Source organism: Sceloporus undulatus, chromosome 5 (genome assembly GCF_019175285.1).
Source record: "Sceloporus undulatus isolate JIND9_A2432 ecotype Alabama chromosome 5, SceUnd_v1.1, whole genome shotgun sequence".
NCBI lineage: Eukaryota > Metazoa > Chordata > Lepidosauria > Squamata > Phrynosomatidae > Sceloporus > Sceloporus undulatus.
Window position 1 is genome coordinate 123,010,896 of NC_056526.1, and position 25,469 is coordinate 123,036,364.

The window sequence follows — 25,469 nt, forward strand, 5'->3', positions numbered from 1 at the left end:
TCTTTGGATATCATGTGACACCAAAACATTTTTGTACTATTGCATAACTATTAAGCTTACGTCTACTTTCCAATAATAAGCTGACACAGTTTTTTAAAGAATAAAAATGTTTTATTAATTCATTCATAGTCTTATCAGTCTTATGCTTCTTTGATAGTGAAGACCACCCTTAGTTTTGACAATTATCTTTTTTCTTAAAGTATCAATAAATATGGATTAACATCTAAAACAGGACATATTTAGTACATTTGAATGCATTAGGTAATAACAATCATGCCTATTAGAAATTTGTAAGATGCACAAACAACCTGGTGTCAAGAAGATTATGACCAAGATCCTGTATTACACGGTGTAGCACGAAAGTTCCACATATGGAACTATGATACATCTCACCTTCCAGGACTTGCCCTCCCCTTCTCAATTATTTAATGGCTGGTGGAAAGCAAGTGGGGATTGCAGAATTGCCTGGCTAGGTCCCTGTAATTCAGGTACAGAACAATCACATCTATCAAGATTTGCCAGGTCCTTTTGTGGTCCTGGTGGATCGTGTCATTATTCTGCACCTGACTGTAGTAATGTAGGGTGCATCTATACCATAGAAATAATGTAGTCTGATACTATTTTACCTGCCATGGCTCCATCCTACAGAATCCTGGGTCCATAGTTTTCTGAGGCAACAACAATCTTTGGCAGAGAAGACTGAAGACCTTGCAAAACCACATATCCCACAATACCATAGGATGGAGCTAAAGCAAAGAAGATACCAAATTGCATTATTCTAAGTGCAAATGCACCCAAGGTCATACTTTTTTGTATCCTCTGACCATGCTCTCCATTGGCCACTCAATGACTATGCAGTGAGGGCTTGTAGCAGCTAAATGGGGTGGGGCTGTTTGCTGCAGAGAGAGGAAAAGAATTCTGGTAACAACAACAACCAAAAGAAAACATATGCAGACACAAGTTGGATTCTATGATTCTATGTTTGCATATGTCACTAGCTGGATGCCAGCCCATGCCAATTTAAATCATTCTAGAGTACCTTGATTTAACAATCAAGAAAATCTTAATTTCAGTGCAATGTTATCCATTTTGTTTTCTGAGGTTTGAATTAAAAAAATGTATAAAAATATAAACATTTAAAAATCTGCATTATATACAAAATCAAAAATACTGACAAGACCACTGTTAGGCAGTTGTGTTGGTTTCAGATATACTTATATCCATGCAATAAACGTAGTTGTTTCTACAACCTACAACAATCCTTGTTCCACATACTACAGGAGAAGAGAACACTTCTCCGGGAAGTTCCCCTGAACCTTCTATCAAACCAGTCTTAGCATTCAGGATCCATATGCTCCCATCTGTAGATACAACTACTAGAAATGGTTTATTCCCCAAGTCTTGACTACGGAAAACAAATGGGGTTGCATATACAGTTGATGTGGTTTTAAACTTCCACAACAGATTGCCTTCCATATTACAGCAGTAGGTAAAGTAGTCATGGGAGCCAAAGAATATGTCATTAGTACAATCTGATATACAGGGTGATGAAAAAATTGGTCCATTGCTGGAAAACTTCCAAACCTATATGAAAATAATAAGAAATTGAATTTAGTATTGTAACTTCAATTCCAGGCAGTTGAACATATTATATAAACGAACATTAATCTTTACATCTAGAAAAGTCTTACAAAATGTGCAAATTGATTAGGACACTTGGTCTATAAACTGTCTTATCTAGTGGGCATCATCAAGATTGTAAAGGGGGGGGACGACAATCAACTACCTACTGGATCTGTAGTTACCATGAACCTGCTTGCTTCTCTGTACCTTTGCCAGAAACAACACTGACAAAGGCAGAATACATATGATGAATAGTTCTGGTCCAGTAGTGGTTCCTTAAGTCATCCTTCAGTATAACTACAACTCTTCAGGGGCTCCTGCTGCTGCTTACTGCTGGGCCGAATTCAGATAATGAAGAAGCAGTTAATCTCATTTTAGAGAGGAGAAAATGAGAGTGCAATCACAGATTGAGATCAACTTCATTTTCCTTCCTCTCAGAGTAGCTGCATATGCATTGTCTGAATGTAGATGTAGTTGTTCTAATCTAAAGCAAGAAATTTCACAGGCAAAGAAAGAAAAACAATAGTAAATATGGTTTTAAAAGAGAAAAGCACGGAGAGAGAGTTCTGTCCTGAACAAATGGACAAATGAAAGAAAGAGCTAAGTACTACCACTACTAGATGAAAACTGCTGGCCATGTGAGCCCTTCCTTTGCCAACAGAAAAAGTAATCAAAATTAGCCAAAATATTGCATAAAGAGGTTCTGTATCACTACATTCACTTTTGCATGGACCCAGTTCATGTATTCAGCTCCAAATCTGAACTGATGTATTTAGCCAAAATAAGACTTCAAGCAAAGTGCATTCAAATTAATTTTATGTCCAAATTAAGGCTTCAAGTCAGTTTCACAGCGGGCAAAGACTCAAACAATTGGACGACTCTAAAGGGGCAGATTCCTCCACCAAATCCCTGTTGGGGGCTAATATCAGGCTCCAAAAGTAACTAACGACTACTACTACAAACCAAAATGCTCAAGACTAAAATGAGATGTAAATCAAGGAGTCATTCAAAAGAGACAGTGCTGGAATAACATGTGCTCTGAAACAGTTTTTTAAAAGTGAAACCAAGGAGAGGAGAAAAGGTTTCAGGAGATTTTGAATGGACAGCAGGACTTGGCACAAGAAGCATTCTTGAACCAACCGGAAAAAGTGCCCACAGTGCTATTAAATTCAAAATATGTATAAGCGCCTAATTGCCAAGAACAGCATAGTTTCATTTTTCTTCAAAAAAGCAAATGTCTTTAAAAAAGACACTGAAAGTGAAAGCAAAGATGTTCAAATCTCTCCAGAACATTTGATGGCTATTCAAAACAACAGTAATAAAAGTTTGATGGAAAGTATACTGCAGACTGAGAAGGTACCAACCACTAAGTCCAAAAAGATACCCATGTTGTTAACATATTAGAAACAAGAAGGCTTCAGTGAAAAGGAAAATAGAAAACAACAACATAGGACCATATCTTTAAAATTAATGAAAATGAAAGCATAGAAATTTCTTAGATCCATCAAAAGCAGGAAACCTGCTAGGGTGGTAGTTTGCCTGTTAGATGGCAAGGGTATTAAATGTCTACATGGTACCTTGAAGACTAACAAGGTTATTAAGGCATATATTTTCTGCAGGAGAATACCACAGAAAATCTGAATAAATTATATGTGGGGCTGGAATAGGGATGGTAATCCTGGATTTTTCTGATCCCGAGAGATGTTGGGGGAAAGCAATCAATTTTTCCTCCTGCAGTGTCATGACACTTTGGAACATTTTTCCTGCAATGATAGAAATCTGACTAACTTGATGAAAAAAGAATTGGAGCTTTCCTAAAAGCAGCATACTTTTCTGGAAAGCTTCACAGCTTTCCCCGGAGAGCTATTGAGCTTTCCAAAAAGACTTATGAAAAATAGCACAAAATGGAATGTTGCACAGCTTTAAATGTTGCACAACTTTAATAGTCTTTTGTCCTAAAGTCAGGGAGAGGAGCACAAAATAGAATGATGTATAGCCAAAAGGACAAACAAATGGTTCCTAGAGGAGATCAAGCCAGAAATCTCCCTGGAAGCCAAGATGACCAAACTGAGGCTGTCGTACTTCGGGCACATCATGGGAAGGAAGGACTCAGTGGAAAAGACAATAATGCTGGGAAAGATGGAAGGAAGTATGAAGAGAGGAAGGCCACATGTCAGATGGATGGACTCTACTAAGGAGGTCATGGGTATGGGGTTGCAGGAATTAAGCAGAGCAGTGGAGGACAAAGGGTCTTGGAGATGTCTCATCCATAGGGTCGCCATGAGTTGAGATCGACTCGAGGGCAGTTAACAACAAATAGCTTTGAAAGCTATAGAGCTTTTCTTTTCCAAAAAGACAAAAGGAAAAAGCACAAAAGGGAATGATGTGCAGCTTTAAAAGCTATGGAGCTTTAAAAAAATGGAGGAAAAAAAGCACAAAATGTAATGCTGCACAGCTTTCAATGGTGCACAACTTTAAAATGAGAATGGGAACTGAAGCCCTGAAAGTGCAAAACATAGTACATTATCCACAGAACAAATGGCAGACACACAGAGACAACACTTTAATATATAGTTTTCTGTTTCTACAGTTTTTTGTATTTTGTAGTTTTCCCAAGTGTACATGAACAGCTTAAATTTTATTTTCTTGAAAAGCTATATAGTTTCTGAAGCTGCAAAGATTGCAAAGTGCACAGAATGTTTTATGCTGAGAACAACAAATTAAGCAAGATTGCACATACTTTCTAGGTAATATTTTTCTTTCTACAAATGTTCCTGAGAGGCCAGGAACCCCAAATTTCAATCCCAATCACACAACCATTGGATAACTACTCCATTCCTTGGCCAGAATCTTATTGAAGTCATATGCTATACACTTGTCCCTTCATTTTCGCAGGCTTGGAGTCCATGTCCCTCACCCGTTCACGGGTGGCCAATGGTGGGGGATAAAATGGGGCACATGCGCCACTGATGCATGGGCCATTATTTTCAATAGGACTCGGATATTTGTGAGTTGCCATTTTCGTGGGGTGTGTGTGTCCAGAACAGATCCCACATGAATTGGGAGGGGCTACTGTATTATTTAGACACTTGTATAAAGATGTACACAATTACCCCTTATGTAAACAGTTCTCCATTTAGCTAGAACACAATGGCACTTGGGCACAGCTCCACTCCTCCCTCAAATAATCAACCACAGGAATGGTTAGGAAGCTACCAGATACACTTGTCATCTCTGACTGCAGTTGCCACTTCCACTTCCTTAAGTACTACATTGAATGTTTACATTCTGTTGGTACTGACAACATGTGTGTGTCTTCACTATGGAAGATGTAGAGAGGGGTTTCTTTTTTATTTTCTTTATTTATATGCCTCCTTTCTTCCAGGCTGAGACGCAAGGAGAAATGGTTTTGGTTCTGTGGTCAAATTGCTACTCAGGACAACGCTGGAAAATTGTGTAATGATGAGTGGAGCGCCATGTGCAAGTCCCTTTTTACTCATGCTGAGAATATGTTTCATGCTTCTCTTGCCACATAAAGACCCTTTTTTTGCCTCTTAGCCATTGGATAGCAAGGGGCGTAAAATTTCCAATTAGACCTAACAGTGAGATTCTGCCTTCTTTATCTTCCTAATTAGAAATATAAGTGGAATTCAGAGGGAATTCATATTATCTCTGATTAATTATCAGAAAAGAGCAAGTTTCCCTACAAGAAAAGATATATTGGGTAATTTTTTTACTTTAAAGAAAAGAAGTGAAAACCTTGATAGAGATATGTGAAACCATGCATAATATGGACAAGGAAGCCTTGCTTAGCAAGTTCCTTAGTCCTTAGCAACACTAGAATGCAATAGTCAAGCCAAGCAAATGAATGGTGAGTGATTCTGGACAGAAAACATGCCGTATTTATTTGGACAGCACATCCTGCTATCATCAGATGTGTTGATGGCCAGCAATCTTTAAAATACAGTCGACCCTCCTTATCCACTGATTTTTTTAATCCACAGATTCAAGTATCCACAAATTGAAAATATATATTTTTAAAGTATAAATTTCAAATAGCAAACCTTGATTTTCTATTTTCTATAATGGACACCATTTTGCTATGCCACTGTATTTTATGGGACTTGAACATCCACAGGTTTTGTTATCCATGGGGGGCCCTGGAACCAAACCCCAGCCGATAACAAGGACCCACTGTAAATACATTCTGGGAGGATAAAACTTTCAAATAGCTACTTATCATGATGCTACCCTCAGAACTGGAAGCAGCATGTCCCTGAATAGCCAACTTTGGGAAAGAAATGTGGGAAAAGGCCATCTCCTACTTCCCAGAGGTATCTGACTGGCCATGATAGATTAGGTATACCTTTCCATTTTTTTTATGTCTAAACTTTTCCCATTGGAAAAACAAATATAAACAAAACAGATATAAAAATGAGTGCTAAAATCATGAATGAATAATTAAAACAAATTAAATCTACTCTTACATTTTATTGTACTAGCATTTTAGTTATAAAACATCAATCCCAAAGCACTAGCTAGGTGAAGATCCTAGGTTTATTCTCCCAGAATACTTTTAGTCTTTTAGGTTTTGAATACTGTGTTCATACTTTCATATCTTGTCCCTGCTATTGCCTTTACTATTATATTCTTCAACTGTCTTTTTAAAAAATATTTATGCAGTGTTTCTTGTTTTTATATTGTATGGTTTTATCCCTCTTTTGTGACCTACATAGGAGGCTTTAGCTGTTGGGAAGTACAGAAAGTAATAGATATAAAGAATATGTATCAATCTAGTATCTTAAATACCCAAAATAAAGGCACTAGCTCTTCTTGTCTGATCCTGGAAGCTAAGCAGGGTCTGCCCTGCTTAATTGGATGGGAGACTGCCAATGAATACCAGATGGTATAGGCTGTACTTCAGAGGCAGGAACTAGCAAAAGCATTTCTGAGTAGTCTTTGCCAAAGAAACCCTATGAAATTCTTGGGGTAAACTTAAATATACAGGTGACTTAAAGGCACCCACACACACATGTAACAAAAGATATAAGCAATATGAAACATTTTACCTTTTCTCCAAAGTGGCTAAAGCAATATAGATTTCCATCCACACATCCAACACATACATAGTCCTTGTTGCAATGTGGTGATGAGAAGATAGGTTTTCCACAAAAATATTTCCAAATTATGTTCCCCGTAATCTGTAATGCACAAATGACTGTTTAGGGTTTTTGAAGACTTAAAACAAGAATGGGCAGCTGCAGTAGTGACATGGGCCAATTTTCATACACAGACACATCAGCAGCCTGCAGCAGTGAAATCTCAGCCAAAAATGCAGCCCAGTAAGAGACTGCAAGGCTACCCCCCCTTTCGTACTTCTTCGGGGCAGTGTGTGTGCTGAGGGTTTGAAAGATAAACCACTGCTCCAGAAACAGTTATTTACTAGTTTGGATGTTTAGAGTAAAAAAAAAAAAAAATCTAATGGAAGGGTTGGAGGCTGCAAACAGGGGACTGAAGCTGGTGGCTCCACTTCTCCCCATTTCTGACGTAAACCAATTGTAAATGTAAAAATCTGAGCAAAGACCTAGAAATGTTACTAAGTGGACATTTTTTTCACAGCATCCTGTGCCAGGTTACCTACTACTTAAGATAAGAAGGGCCCTGCCTAGAGACGCATGGTAGTACAAAAATCAGCTGTAGTGCCTCTTGCAACATCACCTTACAATGGCTGTGATTTTCTATCATCTACTTAGCTAGGTAACCACATTGGCTAGGAAGCTCAGTAGTGTCTCCCAGCCCTATTTAATTTCTTATCTTCTGAATATATTATGTTTGTGGTAGTTTGGGGGGTTACTCTAATAAAAGGTATGAAAGGATTACATCAAGGGTAGCTTCAGGTGGTTTGGTGCTCTCCAAAATAATTCTTCAGGACCTCCTACCCAAAGTTCCTAAGGCCCTCAGGGAACCTGCACCAGTACAAATTTCTGGACCATACAAAGCCAGCAAAGCACATACGGGGTTTACAGCTAACAGCAGTCCTCCAAGTGTTGCAGCATACAAGTGGTGTGGCAATACACTGAGATGAGGAGAAGAAAATACAGCTCCAGCTTCGCTGTTTAACTTCCAGACACACTCTTCCTTCTGTTAGCACAACATAATATAAATTAAAGGTTCTGCCATTGATTAATTAAAGGCTAAAGTTCAAAAACTTGCAAATAAAAAATTTTTAAAATATGGTATTATCCTGCAAATAAATCTTAGTACTTAGTATAGGATATTCAGTAGCCAAGGTCATGTGCATTCTGTTGCTGTCATTGTTGTTTTATATCATATTCAGAGGGATGGTATTCGTAAATTATCAGTGTCATACACATTCTTCAGAATGTATGCAAAGATATGTGCTGTTTTGACAAAAAGAAGCATGCTGTAACAATATACAATTGGTGGCACACTGTTACGAGACATACATAGGCAAAAGTTACCTGTACATGTCTATTTTTGGTCACTGTGGAGGTTGGTTCCCTTCCTCCTCCTGCAAAAACCAAAGCTTCCTTGCAGAAACCAAATATCCCACCTACCATAGAGCTTCTGAAGCGCCCCACTCATGGCCATTTATGCCTGGAAGAGAATATGGGAACTGCAGAAGTGTCTGGCTACTGATACCTCCAGAAGACCCCTGTGGACCTTAGCAGATGAAGTAATCACTTCAGATCTTGCTATGGGGACACAGCCAGACACTTCTGCCCCCTCCCCAGTTCCTCTTCAAGCAAAGATGCCTGTGGGGCATGGGGCTTCAGCAGCAGTATGGTTGGATTAGTGTTGCATAGTTCAGTAAGTGCAATACAGTACTACGCTATGCATTATCAATAATGCAATCCTATATGAACTTACTTGAACTAAACAGAGCTTACTTTACCTAGATTTAGTAGGGTGTATTCTATGGAACTCAACTCTTTAAAACAGGTGCACAAAGGTAAATGCATAGGGAAATAGTTAACTGATTTGACTGTGAGCAACATATAAAATGATGCAGTTGTAAACACATTTTAAAGCAGGTCTAATTCACTCACATCTTTAAATGTTTATGGCAGTTGGTGATCTATGTCTGTCTATGGGTAGTGATCTATAGTTTGTTATGGGGCTTGATCTAGATTACAGTGCACACTTTTAGGTATTTTTACTTTTCAGTGCGGTCAGCTAAAATGGGATTTTCTATGAATGAAACTGACATTACACTAAGAAGACATCTCACTTTAACATTCATGACTACTCACATAAATATCTAAAGCATATAAATGCTGGTCATGAGATCCTATGAAGATTAGCCCTGTGGATGTATCCACAGCTGGAGAACTTTTCACAGCATCCGCAGTGGAAAATGTCCATTGTACTTGCCCATTACTGCTTCTGAGTACGTACACCAATCCATTGTAACATCCTGTATAAAATTGCATGCACAGAAAGAAGAAATAGTTCGGTAAGCACTGTAACTATTCCATAACAAGTGTTAAAAAAATATCTGAAACCTCCAAAATACTTATGATGCTTCCAAACACGAGAAGTCAATTCATAAAAACCAACAGTTATAAAACTTATGTCCATTGATGTGAACTGTATTCACTTTAAAAAAAAAGCCCTGCTACATCATCATACTTCCCACCACCATATGGTTTCACAAAAAAAGGAACTAAATTAGTTGCATAACTCCAATGTGCCTTATAAAATCACTAGCTGCTCAGAATACTTAAAATGTCAAAGGAAAAGGAACAAAGATACATACCAACAATGATAAAGTTTCCACACTTAGATACACAGGCAGAAGACTCAATACGGTCTGCAAGATTCCTCTTCCACTTGACTTCTCCTGAATATAGGTCAATTGCTTGAATTATGTGAGAATGAGATCCAATATATACAAAGGCAGATGAAATATCAGTAAGTGATATTACAACTAGGGGAGATGCATCTACACACTTCCCCAGATCTGTCCTCCATCTTATGTTAAGTATCAGATTTTCAACAGTTCTTCCTAGATTCTCTTGTAAAGCAGTTTTTCTAACAGAATCTACTTCTGTTAGATTTGCGTTGCTGACAACCGTTTTGTCAGGCTGAGTTTTCAGTGCTAAATTTTCTCCCACCTGTTCTGTTTTACTCTGGTTCTTCAAAGGCTCTCCAATAGACAATGACCTGTTCCCTCGGCTTATAGCAAAAAATCCAGCTGAGTCCACTTCAACATCCAACGGCCTTTCAGATTTCAGTTCTGCATGCTTTGCACTAGTGTCCTCCTTCTCATTTTCACATAGTTTTCTTTTTAAGGCACTCTTACAGCTTACTTTTACATCATCATCTGCAAAAGCTGTACTTAGAATATGCTTATATACCTCTCCAATAGAACTACTGAGTATAATTTCCAGGAGGCCTGGTACTGCCCTGCCTACCATAAGTTCAACTTCCTCTTGGAACTGTAATGCTTTTAAGGAATCTCCACCACTGTGAAAAAACAGTGAATTTTTCACAATGCTACTGGAATCATCTGGAAAATTCAGAAGAGACTGCAGGGAGAGAAAGAAAGAAAAGTGGCAAAGCATAATATATGTGCTCTTAAATATGAGGCAATCTGTTAATCTACAAGGCAGCAAGAAGACAGCCCTCTGAAAGAAATAAGAACAGACCATTCACATCCCCTTTAGAACTAAGTGCTGGCTCAATGAAGTTATGCAAAGATGTTAGTTTCATACTTTTAAAAAACAAGGCAAATTCCTTGGATATATTAGAAATACTAAGGTGGGGAAACACAACTCTCATTGCACATTTTCTTTCTTATACAAGAATGCCTTCCTTTGCTCTAGATTCCTTTTATTATGTTGTATCCTCTCACACTTCTCCTACCTTTGACTTTGGTCTCTGCTGGGTCAGAACAATGGAACCAAGTAATGTGAGCACATTTTGAACACCTGACAGTAGAAAACCCAGAAGGCAAAGAAGACATCTAGGTAGGATTATTCTGAAATGTATATATTATTCGTCAGCTTCACTTGAGAATATTGTATACATTTCCAGAAGATGTCTATGCTAAAGGACTACAATTAACTGTACAAGAAAATGAGGACAAAAGGTCTGTCCATTTGTATACATATATCACAGGTCATAAAAATAAGAACCTAAATATTCATTTATATTATGTTAACATTACATTTCTATCCTGTGCTTTTGATGCTTATGCACTGCTCCAGGCGGCTAATAAGTATTAAATCCATTCATAAAATAAAGTAAGATTGTACCCAAAATATAATTAAAAAGAGACATATCTATCAGATAAAACAGAGGCATCAGCTAATAACATTGTTATGTTTTTATCTGATTCACCAGTTTTTATTATATTTATATATACATGTTAATATCCAAGAAATGCCTACCTGAGAAGGATAATTCTACAGACCAGTGATTTTTAAAAAATAAAATTCCAGTTTCCAACTGCTCTCAAAGAAGCAAGCAATGAAGGTCCTTTTAACATTACTGTAATTCATCTTATTTCCTACAAATATTTACAATTCATCAGCTTTCAGGGGATTATAGTTTCTCATAGTACTACTGCAGTGAAGCTGCATTAAAATACTTAATGAATGGCAAGAGTTACAGTAATCCTATTAATGATGCAAAATATACAGAATGTATTCCAGTTACTTATTCAAAATTACTTAGTTATTTTTCCTATTAGAAACTCAATGGCTATGATACAGATATAGCTTAAAACAGTACCTTCCATAAACTCTGCAATCTGTCCCATAATTCTTCTTTTTTGCTCAGCTTAGTGTCATTCCTTCTGGAGCTGAGATAGTTACTGTAAATCTTGTTCAACTCAGATACATCCATTTTGCCTTTGCACAAGAAAAAAAAAGGGGGGGGAGTATTCATTTTGTGAAAATTAAGCACATCTATGTATTTGCATCTGAAGAAGTTGACTATAGTTCCCCCCAAATTTATGCAAAAATAAAATGTGCCACAAAACTCCTTTTTCTTTTAACATTAAACAAACACATCTTATCTCTGAAATTATGTTATTTGTTATGACGCAAAGTTCAACTGAGGGCCAAATAGACATGTGTACCTATTTCATTGTTAACACCGACTCAAAGAAACCACATATACCATTGTGTTGTGTGGCTTCAACTAGTTTCCAGCTTATGGCGACCCTATCATGGGGTTTTCTTGGCAAGATTTGTTGAGAGGAAGTTTGCCATTGGTTTCTCCTGAGCCTGCCCAATGTCACCATTGCCTAATTCCACAGAATGAGTTAAGAGACCCTAATGACTAAATGTACTTAATGAGTCCACAGACTAGTCATGCAGAACACAGTTACAACAAACAACAATGGGTGAATATTGAGGCTCTTGTGAGAGTGCAATGCAAGAGCAGAGATCAGTCATCACAAACCAGACTAGCTCCACATGTCTAATAAGATTTTAGGCTTGGTTTCTCCCTGAGCTTTCCCATATTTTGTATGTGATGTGGTATTGGAGTCCACTGTTCCAAGAAAGAGGAGACCTTTCCAGGAAACAGGAAAAAATGCATCTAACAAACCCAAGGACACATGTAAAGTAACGTTTGAATCATGCTGTTGTTTCTACTGATATACTTCATGGAAATCAGTATATTTTGCTTCTATACTCCTGAGCAGCACTACCTATATGTATACAGTCAGCCCTGCATATCCATGGATTTTTTTATCTATGGATTCAAGCATCCATGACTTGAAAGTCTTTTTAAAATACAGTCAGCCCTCCATATTTGTGGCCTTGACACTCAGTTTCAATTATTCACGAAGTCAAGGGGGTGATGGGGAAGGCAAAGAGAAGAGGAACCTCCTTCCTCCCCAGGACCCTTTGCCTGCCCCATTGGTCCCTCTGCTGTCCAGGGGGCAATAGGGCTGGCAAAGGGAAGAGGAGCCTCCTTCTCCCCAGGACTCCTTCCCAGCCGAGTGGCTACCTGAGCAACCCAGGCAGCGATCCGGCTGGGAAAAGGAATTGGGGGGATGGGAGCTCCTCTTCCCTTTCCCTGCCAGACCACCCCCTGGGGAAGGAAGCTATTGGGCTGGGAAAGGGGCAGGGACCCTCGTGGTCGAAGAGCGGGGTATAAATACGGGAGGGTGGGAAAAAAGGAGTATAGGCCCCTGCTCCTCTTCTCCCTCCCACCCCTCCCTTTAACGGGCTTCTGAGTGGGGAGCAGAGTTATTTACGATTTTTCCATATTCACGGGGGTCTCATTCCCCTAACCCCCATGAATATGGAGGGCCTACTTATATAAATTCTGAAAAGAGATCACTGATTTTGCCTTTTAATATAATGGACACCATTTAACTACATCATTATATTTAATAGGATTTGAGTATCCATGGATTTTGGTATCCACGGGGTTAGGGGGGTCCTGGAAACAAACCTCGGCAGACACCAAGAACCCACTGCATATGTATGTATGTATGTATAGATAGATAGATAGATAGATAGATAGATATCTCCTTTCTCTCTCCCTCAACTTTCTTTGTCCCAAAGATAATTTATGAGGCCTTAATCCAGTTATCAGTCCCAAAAAGAGCAGATCCATTGGATCAATGGGAATTAGTTAAGCAATCATTTCTGAAATTTCTGCTGATTAAATGCTCTAGTTGGGACAAAAAACTGAATTATGTCCTTAGACAAAAGTGGCATACTTGGATATTTGTGCTGAGTTTGTATTGTCTGTTTTGAAGTAATATATTCTAATAGGTCTGGTTTTTAAAATAGGGAAATTGTTAAAATTAACAAAAGTTCTTATTCAAAACATTTTTTTACCATGTGATGTGAGTGGCAAAGTATCAGTCAGCAAAAACTCATCTGGTACTGCATGACGAGGAAGACATTGCTGGAGTTTCTTTAAAAATTGTCTTCTTTTCAAATTGCCTTTGGGCACAACAAACAGAATTAATTTCTCCTGTTGATACCATATCACAGCACAGGTTTCCACTTGACAGCAGCCTTCTACGATCTGCAAAAATTAAATGATTGCTCTTACGTACTCTGACAAAACTATAAAAAGCCACAAGCTGTGTACACTGAAAAGAACCCTCCACGTCTATATGTTCCTTGATTTTTTCTGTATCTAATATTTCAAATAAAGTTAATGTTTGTAAAAATTGTTTTAATAAAGAATAAACAAACAACTCTAAAAGGTGAACAGACACTGTTGACCACTTGTATCTAGATACTAAAATATGTATAAAAACTATTTATTGAATAAATGACTACTGGTTTCATAGATGTAAGGAGGAAAAGTGATCCAGTTATAAAGAATGTTAATCATGGAGAACTGAGAGGTAGCTACCATATATACTCGCCTAGACGTCTAAATATTTATGCCCAAAAAACTGACCCCAAAATCCCAGGTCGACTTATTTACGGGTCAGAATGGTAAAGTGATAGCAGCTCTTTCAGATTTCCTCATGCGGTGGGAAGATGGCATCTTTTTCTCTTGCGTTAAGCAGAAAGAGTCCTGAGTGATTAATTGCTTTTAAACAAACAGAGACCCTCTCCTGCCCATACTGGTCTTCACTGTCAACCAAAGTTGAAACAAACAGCCTCAATTCTCTTTTCCTGTACGCACCCATACAAACACTGAAGGAACCTCCAAGTTTGACCCTCGACTTATCCATGGGTCATGGCAAAATCCATAATTTTGCCCCCCAAACCTACCCTCGACTTATACATGAGCCCAACTTATAGTCAAGTATATATGGTATTTATTAGCTGCAGATAGAGAAAAGTTGAAAACAAGGCTGACAAAAAAGTCCATGTCAAATAACTATTCAATGATAATATGTATATTTATACTGAAAGCTAATTGCACAATGTAAATCAAAAGTATGGAGATCGTTTCTCTCGGACTTGAGATCCGTGCTCTTGATTATTCATGGAGGGGGGATCTCTTTTATTCTCAAAGGGGCGCACCCCCATGGCACACGCCCTGTGCACGCTCACGGGCACGCACCCCATTCAAGCCTGTGAGGCTTGAATATATGTGAGTCTCCATTTTCGGGGGGGGGGGGGGGTTCCCAAATGGATCACCCGCGAAAACGGAGGGTTGACTGTACTTTTGAGTACAAACTTACAAATTCAACAGGAATAGTCATCTCCTGAAAAAGAACAACTCCTCCTGGACCATTTTTAATTAGGAAAATGGTAAGATTAGAGTTTCAAAATATATTTTGCATTGCAACTTTTTGTACGAAAATAATAGCTTATACAGCAGAACAACAGTAGTTATTCATTCTTGAACAAATTACTGAACCTTCTATATTAAAAAGGACAATCAGGGATCTAACAACAGCAAAAACACAGATAGGGAAAAGAGTAGAGAAAAGAAGAAAAAGTTCTTCCTTTATCCATTCTTTCCACTCTCATTGCTGCCATGACCTGCTTCCTGGGTCATCAAAGTAGCTCATATGATAGGTATTGCCACTTCTCTGTTGAAGCAGAAATAACCAATGTGGTTGCTTTCCTTCTGTTCGAACAGGAAAGCATATGATTTCAGCAGATAGTCTCCAGCTGAGGGGCTGCATGGAACCAGATTTCAAGGCAGTTCCATATCAGTCACTTCCTGCAAGTACTGTATTCTGGTTGGGTTTCTTTAGTGAGGCCAGCTGAGGACTCAGGTATTGGAATATTCTGTTATCAGCATTTAATGGCAGATAGAAGACAGAATGTGTATGCAGCTTTGGTGAGTGTTGGGGTTCAAGGTACACTTGTGGATCACATATTCTCAGTCCTGATGACCAAAGCTCCATGCCTGACACACTACGTGAACCACTGGTAAGCACATCAGCCCCCTTAAGACTAGAGTCACCCACCCACATGTGCAAATGAAAACACCTTTTGTTCTCCACAGACCTTTCCATTCATCACATCTGGCAAGGAAACTGAGTTTCCACTACAGATTTAGATAACTTTCACCCTCTGTTTGGAAAAACCGCTCCCTTGTATAACTGAATCAACAGGAGAAATCTGCAGTTAGAACTTGTGAGTCAATTTCTGTGTTCAGTCCAGATGACTGCAGTTAAGATAAGACCACAACCATTTGCTTTGAAACATCTACAAGTGTGCATGAGGACACATAGCAACATGTATTAAGTGCTTAGCACTGACTTTCAATTATTATTGCCTGTTCCTATTAACTTCACCATCCAAACAGATTCCTCTACTACACAGAGTGTTCTAAATTACCTTTTTGCTACTCATCATTCTTCAGATCCTTCCCCAATGGTATGAAGAGGAAGAGTGATGTAGTATGCATTAACCTGTTACCTGTCAACTGACTAGTCTCTTATTTTCCCTGAAAGCTCTATTCTATCAAAAGCAGCTACAAGAAACTCTGCAGCATTCATTCTCCAGATACTTCATGGACCAAAGTGGCTCCCAGACTGCCTATGAACCCCCCAATAGATTGTTATTTATTAGATTACCTGCTCTATGTATTCAATATTGAGACGCTTGCCATGTCGCTTAATTTGATTGTCCTTCCTCCCCAAGAAAAACATTTCAGAATGCTCCACTCTAACAAAGTCTCCAGTTGCTCTCATTGTGCCCATAGGCAGTGTTATTTCATCATCAAGAAAACAGACACGTTCTTTACCTCCTGCACAAAACAAGACATAGCATTATGTCAGTCTCTCTTCACATTAATCCACAGAATGCAGAAGAAATGGGAAACAGCTCTCCAGTGAACACAGAATGCTGTATAAGCAAGAGTTATACAGATTGCTAAACACCAGATTAGAGAAAGCAACTGATAAGCAAATAAATGTAAGTAAAATGGGTTGGAGCTGGAGCATGCCTTCCACTAGCTGTCCATGGAAGGACTTTCAGGATGATTTCTAGGGGATCCTCCCCTCTCCAGCTCACTCTAATTGAGCTAGGTACCCCCCCCCCACACACACACACACTTCTGTGTAGCATTTTCAGGAAGATAATGGGGCTCAGGAGGTCTGTATCCATGAGCCCAGCTGGATTTATCCATAGGTATGCACTACATGATTAGTGAAAGAATTTGGAAACCTTTTCTTTCAGTGAACTGCTGCTTCCTGTGCTATCTCTACTAGGGCTCATAGTTCAACACTATTTGTGAAGCCTGCTTCACAAATCATGGGTTAATGCTGGTTTACCTTAGGGAAGAAGAGAGAGCACACAATCCCAAAAGGAGATTATGGGGCTATACAGACCGCCTCTAAGGGGCAACAGGAGGCCTCCCCTTTCCTGGCCGGATTGGGGCTGCAGCAATCTCATGCCACAGCCCCAATCTGGCCTTTGGAGGGCACAAAGGGTGCCATAGCTGCTGCAGTGCAGCAGTATGGCGCCTTCAGTGCTGCATCACCTGGAGCAGTGCGTGGAATCATGACACCCTGGGACTGCAGTCAAGGTGTGTGTCGTCAGGATGCTGTGCACTGACTCTGCCCACAGGCCGGCCTGTGTTCACTGGAGAGCTGTTTCCCACTGTGCACTTTGCTTTTTTCTTTGCTTTTTTACATCAACCTCCTTCCTTCAGTAATTTAGCAATCGAGGTATCTGAAGGTCAGTTAAAAAGACAACATGTCAGTTGAGGGAAAATAAGATTTATATTTTTTTAAAAAAATCCTGCAAACTAGGGAATCTGCTCTATAGCACCACTGTTTACATCAGGTTCCCCAGTCTGATGGTCTCAAGATCTCTTGGACAACAACTCCAATCATGCCAACCTGCATGCTGTATATTGGAAGTTGTAGTCCAGCACACCTGTGGACACCAGATTGGAAAAAGCTGACCTTCATTATTTAAAGACTTTAGGCTTCCAGTAGATTTAGTCACAGGATTGTCCCCAACAACTGCAAAAGTAACAGTGTAGGAAAATACACGATGAATCCGAAGATCCATTTAGTCCAGCATCTAGTATATAACACTCCTCCATGAGATGCCCCCAAGAGGTCAGAATGGCATCTGCCCACTCAACCTCCTCCAGCATACTCCTGATTAACCAATGCTTATAGACTCATCCACTAGAATTTGTCTCATCTTCTTTTAAGCCAGCCAAGCAACTACTCACCACTACATCTTCGGAGAATGAACGTCATAATTGCAAATATTAAACACAAAAATTACCTATGAACACTTGCCCTTCACCTTCTAGAACAGGAGAACCATTTGCATCTTTGACTTCTATTATTGTTTCAGATAATGGAGTTCCCAGTGGAATCAAGGAATGAAATCTAAAACCAAAGATGGACAAGAGAGAGAGAGAGAGAGAGAGAGAGAGAGAGAGAGAGAGAGAGAGAAGGGAGGTAAGAATGTGATTTATGGAAAAGCACTTCCTCAAAACATGATTCAGATAACCCAGCAAAGCAGCATAGCAAGCCTCTTGCAGATGCTTCAACACACATGAATAATCTCTTAGAATACAGCACAAGTACCACTCAAAACCGAAATGCTTCTTTCAAGGCTGTTTCATTGATAGCAAATGTTAAGCACCTGGATCTGAATTTGTGCCTCATACAAACATTCATGTAATACTCTACGGTTGTTCCAGCTATAGAGAATTTGAACTACTAAATCCTTTATCTAAAGGGCACATACAAGGAAAAAACCAGAATGAGATTTCTTACTGATGAGAACTGAAAACCTCCTCAGGAACTTTGTAATAGGTGGCCCAGCAAGAGACCTCTGTAATACCATAGATATTAAAGATGTGTGTTTTGTTCCCTCTTTCCTTCCAGCTTTTCAGCACATGTAGTCCAGGAAATGCTTCCCCACCAAGAGCTAAGATTCGCAATGAAGTATTTGCAGACAACACCTTTGATTGAATACATTGAATTCCAAATCTTCTTAGAAGTGTTGGTGTAGCCTGCACATTGTAGAAAAGATTCAAGATAAACAGCTGTCAAACACAAAAGTCTACTTCTGTGTTAGTAGCACTATTACATGTGGCTGAGACTGACAACTGGCAGCCTGCAGATAGAATCCAGCCTGCAGCAACCTAGCAGGTAGCTCTAAGCGGAGTCCCACTGTTACAATCATTTTAACTTAAGACGAAGCAGTGATAGTAGAATGATCTTTCCTGTGCTTCATCCAAGTTGGGTTTAAAAACTATTAAAGTTAGACAGAGATTATCACAATTAACTGTGTGGTTGCTGGTTGCTGACTACTCACACATGCAACTTATATTATTTCTGGATCTACTGAACAATTTGGTCATTTTCAAATGAAATGCAGTGGGGCCTCTCAATTCACAAACTTGCCATCTATGGATTTAAACATACAGAGATGGCTAGCCCATATTGCCCCCAATGGCGGCATTTGCACACAGCCACTCCACTATAGACTACGGCAGTTCAGGAAGCCCCCGTCTCATTGTCCATAATGGCAGTGTGGTCCCGCAGATTTTGGTATCGGGGGGGAACAGATCCCCCACAAATACCAAGGTCCCACTGTACCAGCCTAACTTTGCAAATTTGGGGCTGGGACACTCAAGATACAGGTTGAGTCTCCATTGTCTGAAATGCTTGGGACCACTAAAGGTGTTTTGGATTTTGGAATATCTGCATATACATAATGAGATAACTTGAAGATGAGTCCCAAATCTAAACATTAAATTCATTTATGTTTCACATACACCTTATATATATAGCCTGAAGGTAATTTTATACACAATATTTTAAATAATTATGTGCATGAAATAATGTTTGTATACAATGAATCAGCAGAAAACAAAGGTGTCATTATCCCAGCCACCCACATGGACAATTTTGGATTTTGGAATATTTTGGATTTCAAAATTTATGATAAGGAAGACTAAACTTGTACCAACAAGAGAGATGTGAGTGATATGACCCTGGATGTAACTTCTGCTATTGGAAGAGAAGCTGTGCTTAACACCTACAGAGTCCCATCATTCACACCTCTCCTGCAGGTGTCTTGAGTGTCCAAACCCCAAATTAAAAAAAATAGGCTGGCATATACTCTTCTTTTCAGTCAATATCCAAATTCAGAAACATATGTCTTGAGTACATTTTTTACCTAATGCCAAAAGGAAATGAGTCGCACTGTGCTTCACTCACTTCTCTTTCTGGTGAACATCCTTTACTTGGAGACATGCTCTATTTACATCATGAAGATGTCACTATTGAAAACAGATTCTTCTTTGACAACCTGGTACTTTCAAACATTTTGATGACCACTGTCTTCAGAAATATAATTTTTCCAGAAAAAGAACTGGAAATTTTTTGGAAATTTTCCCATTGCTCTAAATAATGTAATTTCTGGTTTAAATATGGTGATTTAAATATATTATTCAAATACATGCAAAAGTTTATGTGCAAATTATTTTATTGGAATATTTATAATGAGACTAGTATACATGTCTCTTATATTTAACAACAAACATGAATACACTTGAAAGAACACTATTTTTTAAGGTCTCATGCCTAAAGAGAGCTGAACCTGACATATCTTATATCAACAGTTTTACTTTCTTTTGCTGAGGTATAACTGTAGTACCTTTAGATTCACCCTTTCTCATTTGCAGTTAAGAAAAAACTGATTCAGTACAACTAGTTGAGTATTTTATTTCACTAAAGAATGTATGTGAGTCTGTGGTCACAGGTAGCATCACTATTGACTATTTTCCACCCTATATCTCCGATTGTCTTGCTTTTCCATAGGACAGGGTCACATTCTGTTGAGGGCCACATTCCTTTGGGGCAGAGCTAGAACCCCATCCCATCCCATCCCATCCCATTTCTTTCTTTCTTTCTTTTCTTGCCTAAGTAGCCTGCTTAGCAGAGAGGAAGAAAGCAAGACAGAGAGAAAGGGATAAATTTGCCTACTTTTCTCAAGGAAATCTGGCCCTCAAACTGTCCAAAAGTATCAGCATGTGAACATAGCTGAAAGGAAACTGTTTTCAACCATCTCTTATTTATATCTCTGCAGCTATTTTCTCATACACACATAAAGCGCATAAAGAACAGCAACTCAGCAAAATCATTCTGCCATCTTTATTGTTTTCAAAAATTATGCATTCCATTTTTAACAACATAAGAATGATTTCAAGCATATTTCAGAAAGACAAATTACTACACTGCTTAATTCTTAGCACATTCCACGGATGTGAAGAGACAGCATTCAGAGCAAACAGTAGTTAACAGGACACTCAGATGACCACGTATGATATCTTACCTGTAATACAGTCACTCTATGGTAATGAAAGAGAACTTCTGATAATTTCTGTGGCATCATCTTAATTATCTGAGGTATTATAAGCAGAGAAGCCCCACTTGCCAGAGCAATGAACAACTCAATCACAGATGGGTCAAATGTTAGAGGAGAGGCCATAAACACAATATCATCTGGGGTAATCTGAAAAAGATCTCTATAGCAAGAAGAAACACATATATCATCTGTCACATATATTCTGGAATATGATGCTGTAGCAATACTGAAGAAGTTATGTATTTCCTATTGTAAATAAGAGACAGAGAACAACACTTGCATCTTTAGATCATATTGTACCTAAGCTCAAAAATACTTTTGTTTATGATTTATAAATACTGAATAACTGTTCATTACTGGCTAAATTTCTGTCTTTAACTGGTTAAGTCATGTCCCCCCTCCCCTCCATTTCAACAGGTAACTGGGAAGTTTTGTATATATCTTAATCTATTCACTGGAAAATCCTGAAGCACAAGGAAATATTATTAAAGAAGTTGTTTTCCTCAACAGATTTTATGTGTTCTACATAACTGTTAAACAGGAAAGAATAGCAGTGAATCTGTTTTAATCCAGAGCTGTCACAATAATATAAAAAGCAGAACACTGGTAGTTGAGCTCTTCTGTAGCTTATAAATGAGTATTTAAAAATTGGACTGCATATGCTGATTGGTTGTGTGATTGAGAGGGTGGGACTGAAAACTGGTGATACTACCAGCTGGTAATAGTTTTTTGTTGTGAGGTGTGGTGATGAATGGCAGGAAGTGTAGGGTCAGCATTGCTTTGTTCTTTTGAGATGAAGATGGTGTGAGGATGGAGTAAGTGTAGGACCGCTGAGTAGGACAGGTAGGGTTAAATAATTTAAAAGAAAGAACAAACCTATGTCTTAATCATATGCTTCTAAATACAGAGTCACATTGCTTCTTTTAAATTATATTGGTTGAAAAGAAAAACTGTTTTGTTTTCACACACAGATGTCTCTTTACTGGCTATGCTAGAGGTTTAGTCAGGTATGAGATATTAGTGGTAACAGCAAATTCTAAAAATAATTGGAACCGAGGTACATGGCTGTGAGATTTAAAGGGAGAAGATGTCACAGAGGACTTTATGCTTGTCATGATAACTAAACCATTTTTTTCAGCTATCTACCTTATTGGATCCTTCTTTGAAGTTCTTTTGTTCAAGAATGACCATCTTGAGATAAGAGAGGGTGTCCTCAGAGACTGAAGTGGAGATTAATTAATTCATCCATGCAGGAATGCATGTACTACTACCCACCTGTTTTGTAATTATATAATAATGATCACTATTTGTATTTTTTGCATTTCTAGATCACCATCCACTCCAGTGTGTGATGGAAGTGGACTATAGTCCATAGAAACGAGAATTGGTCATCTTTAGGGTTCCACAAGACTTGTTCACATTTCCCGTATTATTTTTAATGGTTTCTCTAATTGCTGCTTCAAACTGGGAAATCAACTTCCCATGCTGCACTGGCATAAACTGAGATTTTTTTAAAAGCCTAAATGCAACATACACATAATGTGTTGGGGCAAATTCCTTATTTCTGCCTTTCTGTTGATTGGAGACAGACAAAAGAGACAGAGACAAAAGAGGCAGAGAAGCTAGCAGGCTAAAATGGAACCCTGCACAGGCTCATGGGTCAAAAATTCTCCCTGCCCAATGTCTTTTTTAATTATTAGCCAACTTTCAGAGAAGTACGCTTTCCATTCACAATCCCATTTTTAATCCATATAAATTAGGCTACATGCCTACCAGGAGGGAGGATGCTAGCTAGTAGTTCATCACTTTGAGGATTTCATATGATTTAGATACAACACTACAGTCTCTAGCTAGTCATGTTTATTTAAATGTCTGTCCATGAAAGAGTCTTAGGAAAAACATACTTACCTAAGATGAAGAATATTTGGTACTATACATTTATGAGGCACTCGGACAATTTTGGGAAACCCAGTTGTTCCAGAGGTATGTAAAATATATGCTATAGTGTGCTTCTCTCTGACATCCAACAGCTCCTTGGGTGGTTTTGAAACATACTGATCCATGATATGTATCTCCCGCCAACTTGTCACTGCAGATCTTTTATTTTTGTCATCTATGTTCTCTATCACATCTACATCACTATTTTTCTTCTGGCAAAAAATTAAGCCAACATTGAGTATTTCAAGGAAATTAAGAGTAAACAAGTGTCCGTAGGTTTCTGTGAATTTCTGAAAATGAAAGGTTTGATTCAAATAAGTTACATGTACATCCTATCCTCTCTAGTGTAATTCTGTAACAGATAAAACAAAATAAGTTTAAATTATAAGGAGACTTGGAGCAGTTAATATGAAGCAGACCTGGGACAGTTAAGGAAGTCTAACAGCAAAGGAATTAGATATTTAACCCTAAGTGTACAATCCAAGCAATGCTCTAAGAGAAGTGAACAAATTAGTATTAATGTTTTGTGGCTTATACCCTTTTATGAAGTTTGTGAACTGCTTCTGATTTGTTACAGCCCAATGAGTTTAGTGGGATTTATTTCTAGATATGGTAGTTTAATAATGAAATCTTTGAATGCTCTTATTTTTTTCTGATCCCAAATGGACCATTTTCATCTTTTAAACAGCTGTTCATTCATAACCCAATTGAATGCAAACCTAGAGAAATCACCTAAGAGCAACAACTAAATTTCCTTTAATGTACAGGAAATGTATCTGAGATGTTAATACTCTATGTACAAAGGGGCTTGAGTTTAAAATCTATGTAAGATGGTATTCAGGATAAATATAACTGCACCTCTGTGTCCCTCTACTGGGAGTATGTCACACTGAGTTCAAGTGGGACTGTGTTTTAAAAAATATAGAAGATTGATAGATGACGTGTGAAATATATTTTCAAATACTATTCTAAACATCCTAACAGACATAACTATTGAAAACTTTACACTTACATGAACTTTGTCCTTTTCTACAAGAACATATTGGAAGTTACACTTTTTCATAAAATAGGCAGAGAGGTTTGGCACGGCATCTGGATCAATAGGAGAATATGCAGCTGGCACTTGAAGAATTCTAGGAAAACAAATAATTTAATTTGGCAAACTGTTCTCTGAAGTGTACAATAACATCCAAAATCCACAAAACAGTGATATCTTTATTGGGAAAACCAAAATGCACAAAATAGGCAAGCTTTCAAAGCTCCACTGGCTTCTTCATCAGGCCAAGATATTGAAAATCATACAGGAGGGGGAAATGATGTTAGTCACAACGCTGCATTTTGTCAAGATGCAGCTGTTCTCAGTTCAGGTCGTGTGGAGAGACATTAATGCACACAGGCCCCTCCTCCTGGCCATATGGGTACTCCAGGAAATAAATTTTTAGTTCAGTGCTTTCTGCCTAACAAGGGAACTTGTCGCTTCACAAAGAATGGTGGCAACTTGCATTTCAAGAGGAGCATCTCTTTTTGTGTTGCTAATAGAACTAACTTAAATTTTACTTACTGGAGTTGCTTTTCTGTGAGAAAAAACTGCAAGCCTCAAGATTATTTTTTAAAAACATATATTAATTTTTAACCTTGAATTTGGGCTTTAGAAAATGCTTCATATATTGCATTCTCTCTGCTCCCATGGAGATAACCAGGGGCTATAAGACAATGTGCATATCTCTTTATGTAGGAAGGATTTACCATACAAAGCAACCCTTAATATATAGTGTAAGAAGAAAGACTGTCGGGTATAAGATGCGTGGGAATTTCTTAAACCTCTTCTGCCAAACCCACTTCAGATAGACTTTGCTAACATACGTTATAAACAAGAAGATTTCTGCCATTAACTAAAAAGAAGAAAGCTTTGTATATGATATTAATAAAAACATACAAAGGGTGGTATGCAAAAATGTAGAGCAGATTCATAAGTCACTACCCATTTAACAATATGGGTATCAGTCACCTTACCCTGGGGAATAAAGGAGAGATTCTGCCTTATCTTGGAAGCTAAGCAGGGTCAGCTCTGGTTAGTACTTGGAGAAGAGACTGCCAATGAATAGCAGTAGGATATATTTCAGAGGTCCAAAATACAGTGCAGAAATAATCCAGTTTGAGGCCACTTTAAATGCTCTGGCTCAGTGCTAGGAAATCCTGGGAATTGTAGTTTATTGTGGTACCAGAGCTCTCTGACAGGGAATGCTAAATGTCTCACACAACCCCAGTTCCCAGGATTCCTTAGCACTGAACCAGGACAGTTAAAGCAGTCTCAAACTGGATCATTTCTACAGTGTGTTTTGCACTACAGGAAGGAACTGGCAAAACCACCTCTGAGTATTCCTTGCCTAAGAAACTTCTATGAAATTCATGGGATTGCCATAAGTTGACAGGTGAATACACTTAAAAGACTTATGGTATTCAGCTCATCACTGTGTTCATCACTCCATCTAGTGGCTTGTGTAACTAAACAGAACAGTCTTGATTTTGTGGAGATTTCTCTCAGAATACTAAATCACCATGAATTAGATTCTGTTAAAAAAAAAAAGAAAAGAAAGTATTTCAGATTGGTTCTGAGGTTCTTTGGGATGGAGTAATGCAAAGATC

At 38.4% G+C, this 25,469-nt stretch overlaps 1 protein-coding gene across 6 annotated transcripts in view; it reads right to left on the bottom strand.

The window, feature by feature from the left end:
• Positions 1–89: 89 nt before the first annotated feature.
• AASDH (aminoadipate-semialdehyde dehydrogenase) overlaps positions 90–25,469 on the bottom strand; it is a 35,998-nt gene continuing 10,618 nt past the window's right edge. For 2 of the 6 annotated variants that reach the window (XM_042468441.1, XM_042468440.1), the window contains exons 3-15: positions 23,836–23,956; positions 22,794–23,113; positions 20,853–21,045; positions 18,284–18,522; positions 17,784–17,890; positions 16,115–16,287; positions 13,452–13,644; positions 11,383–11,501; positions 9,404–10,175; positions 8,898–9,061; positions 7,639–7,764; positions 6,693–6,824; positions 90–1,584 (exon numbers count right to left, since the gene is read on the bottom strand). In XM_042468441.1, coding sequence (XP_042324375.1) covers positions 1,186–1,584; positions 6,693–6,824; positions 7,639–7,764; positions 8,898–9,061; positions 9,404–10,175; positions 11,383–11,501; positions 13,452–13,644; positions 16,115–16,287; positions 17,784–17,890; positions 18,284–18,522; positions 20,853–21,045; positions 22,794–23,113; positions 23,836–23,956 — 3,058 coding nt within the window. In that variant the 3' untranslated portion in view covers positions 90–1,185. Of the gene's footprint in view, positions 1,585–6,690; positions 6,825–7,503; positions 8,025–8,897; positions 9,062–9,403; positions 10,176–11,382; positions 11,502–13,451; positions 13,645–16,114; positions 16,288–17,783; positions 17,891–18,283; positions 18,523–20,852; positions 21,046–22,793; positions 23,114–23,835; positions 23,957–25,469 lie in introns of those variants that run through there. The other 4 variants (XM_042468442.1, XM_042468443.1, XR_006104072.1 and 1 more) reach the window with 4 other exon arrangements.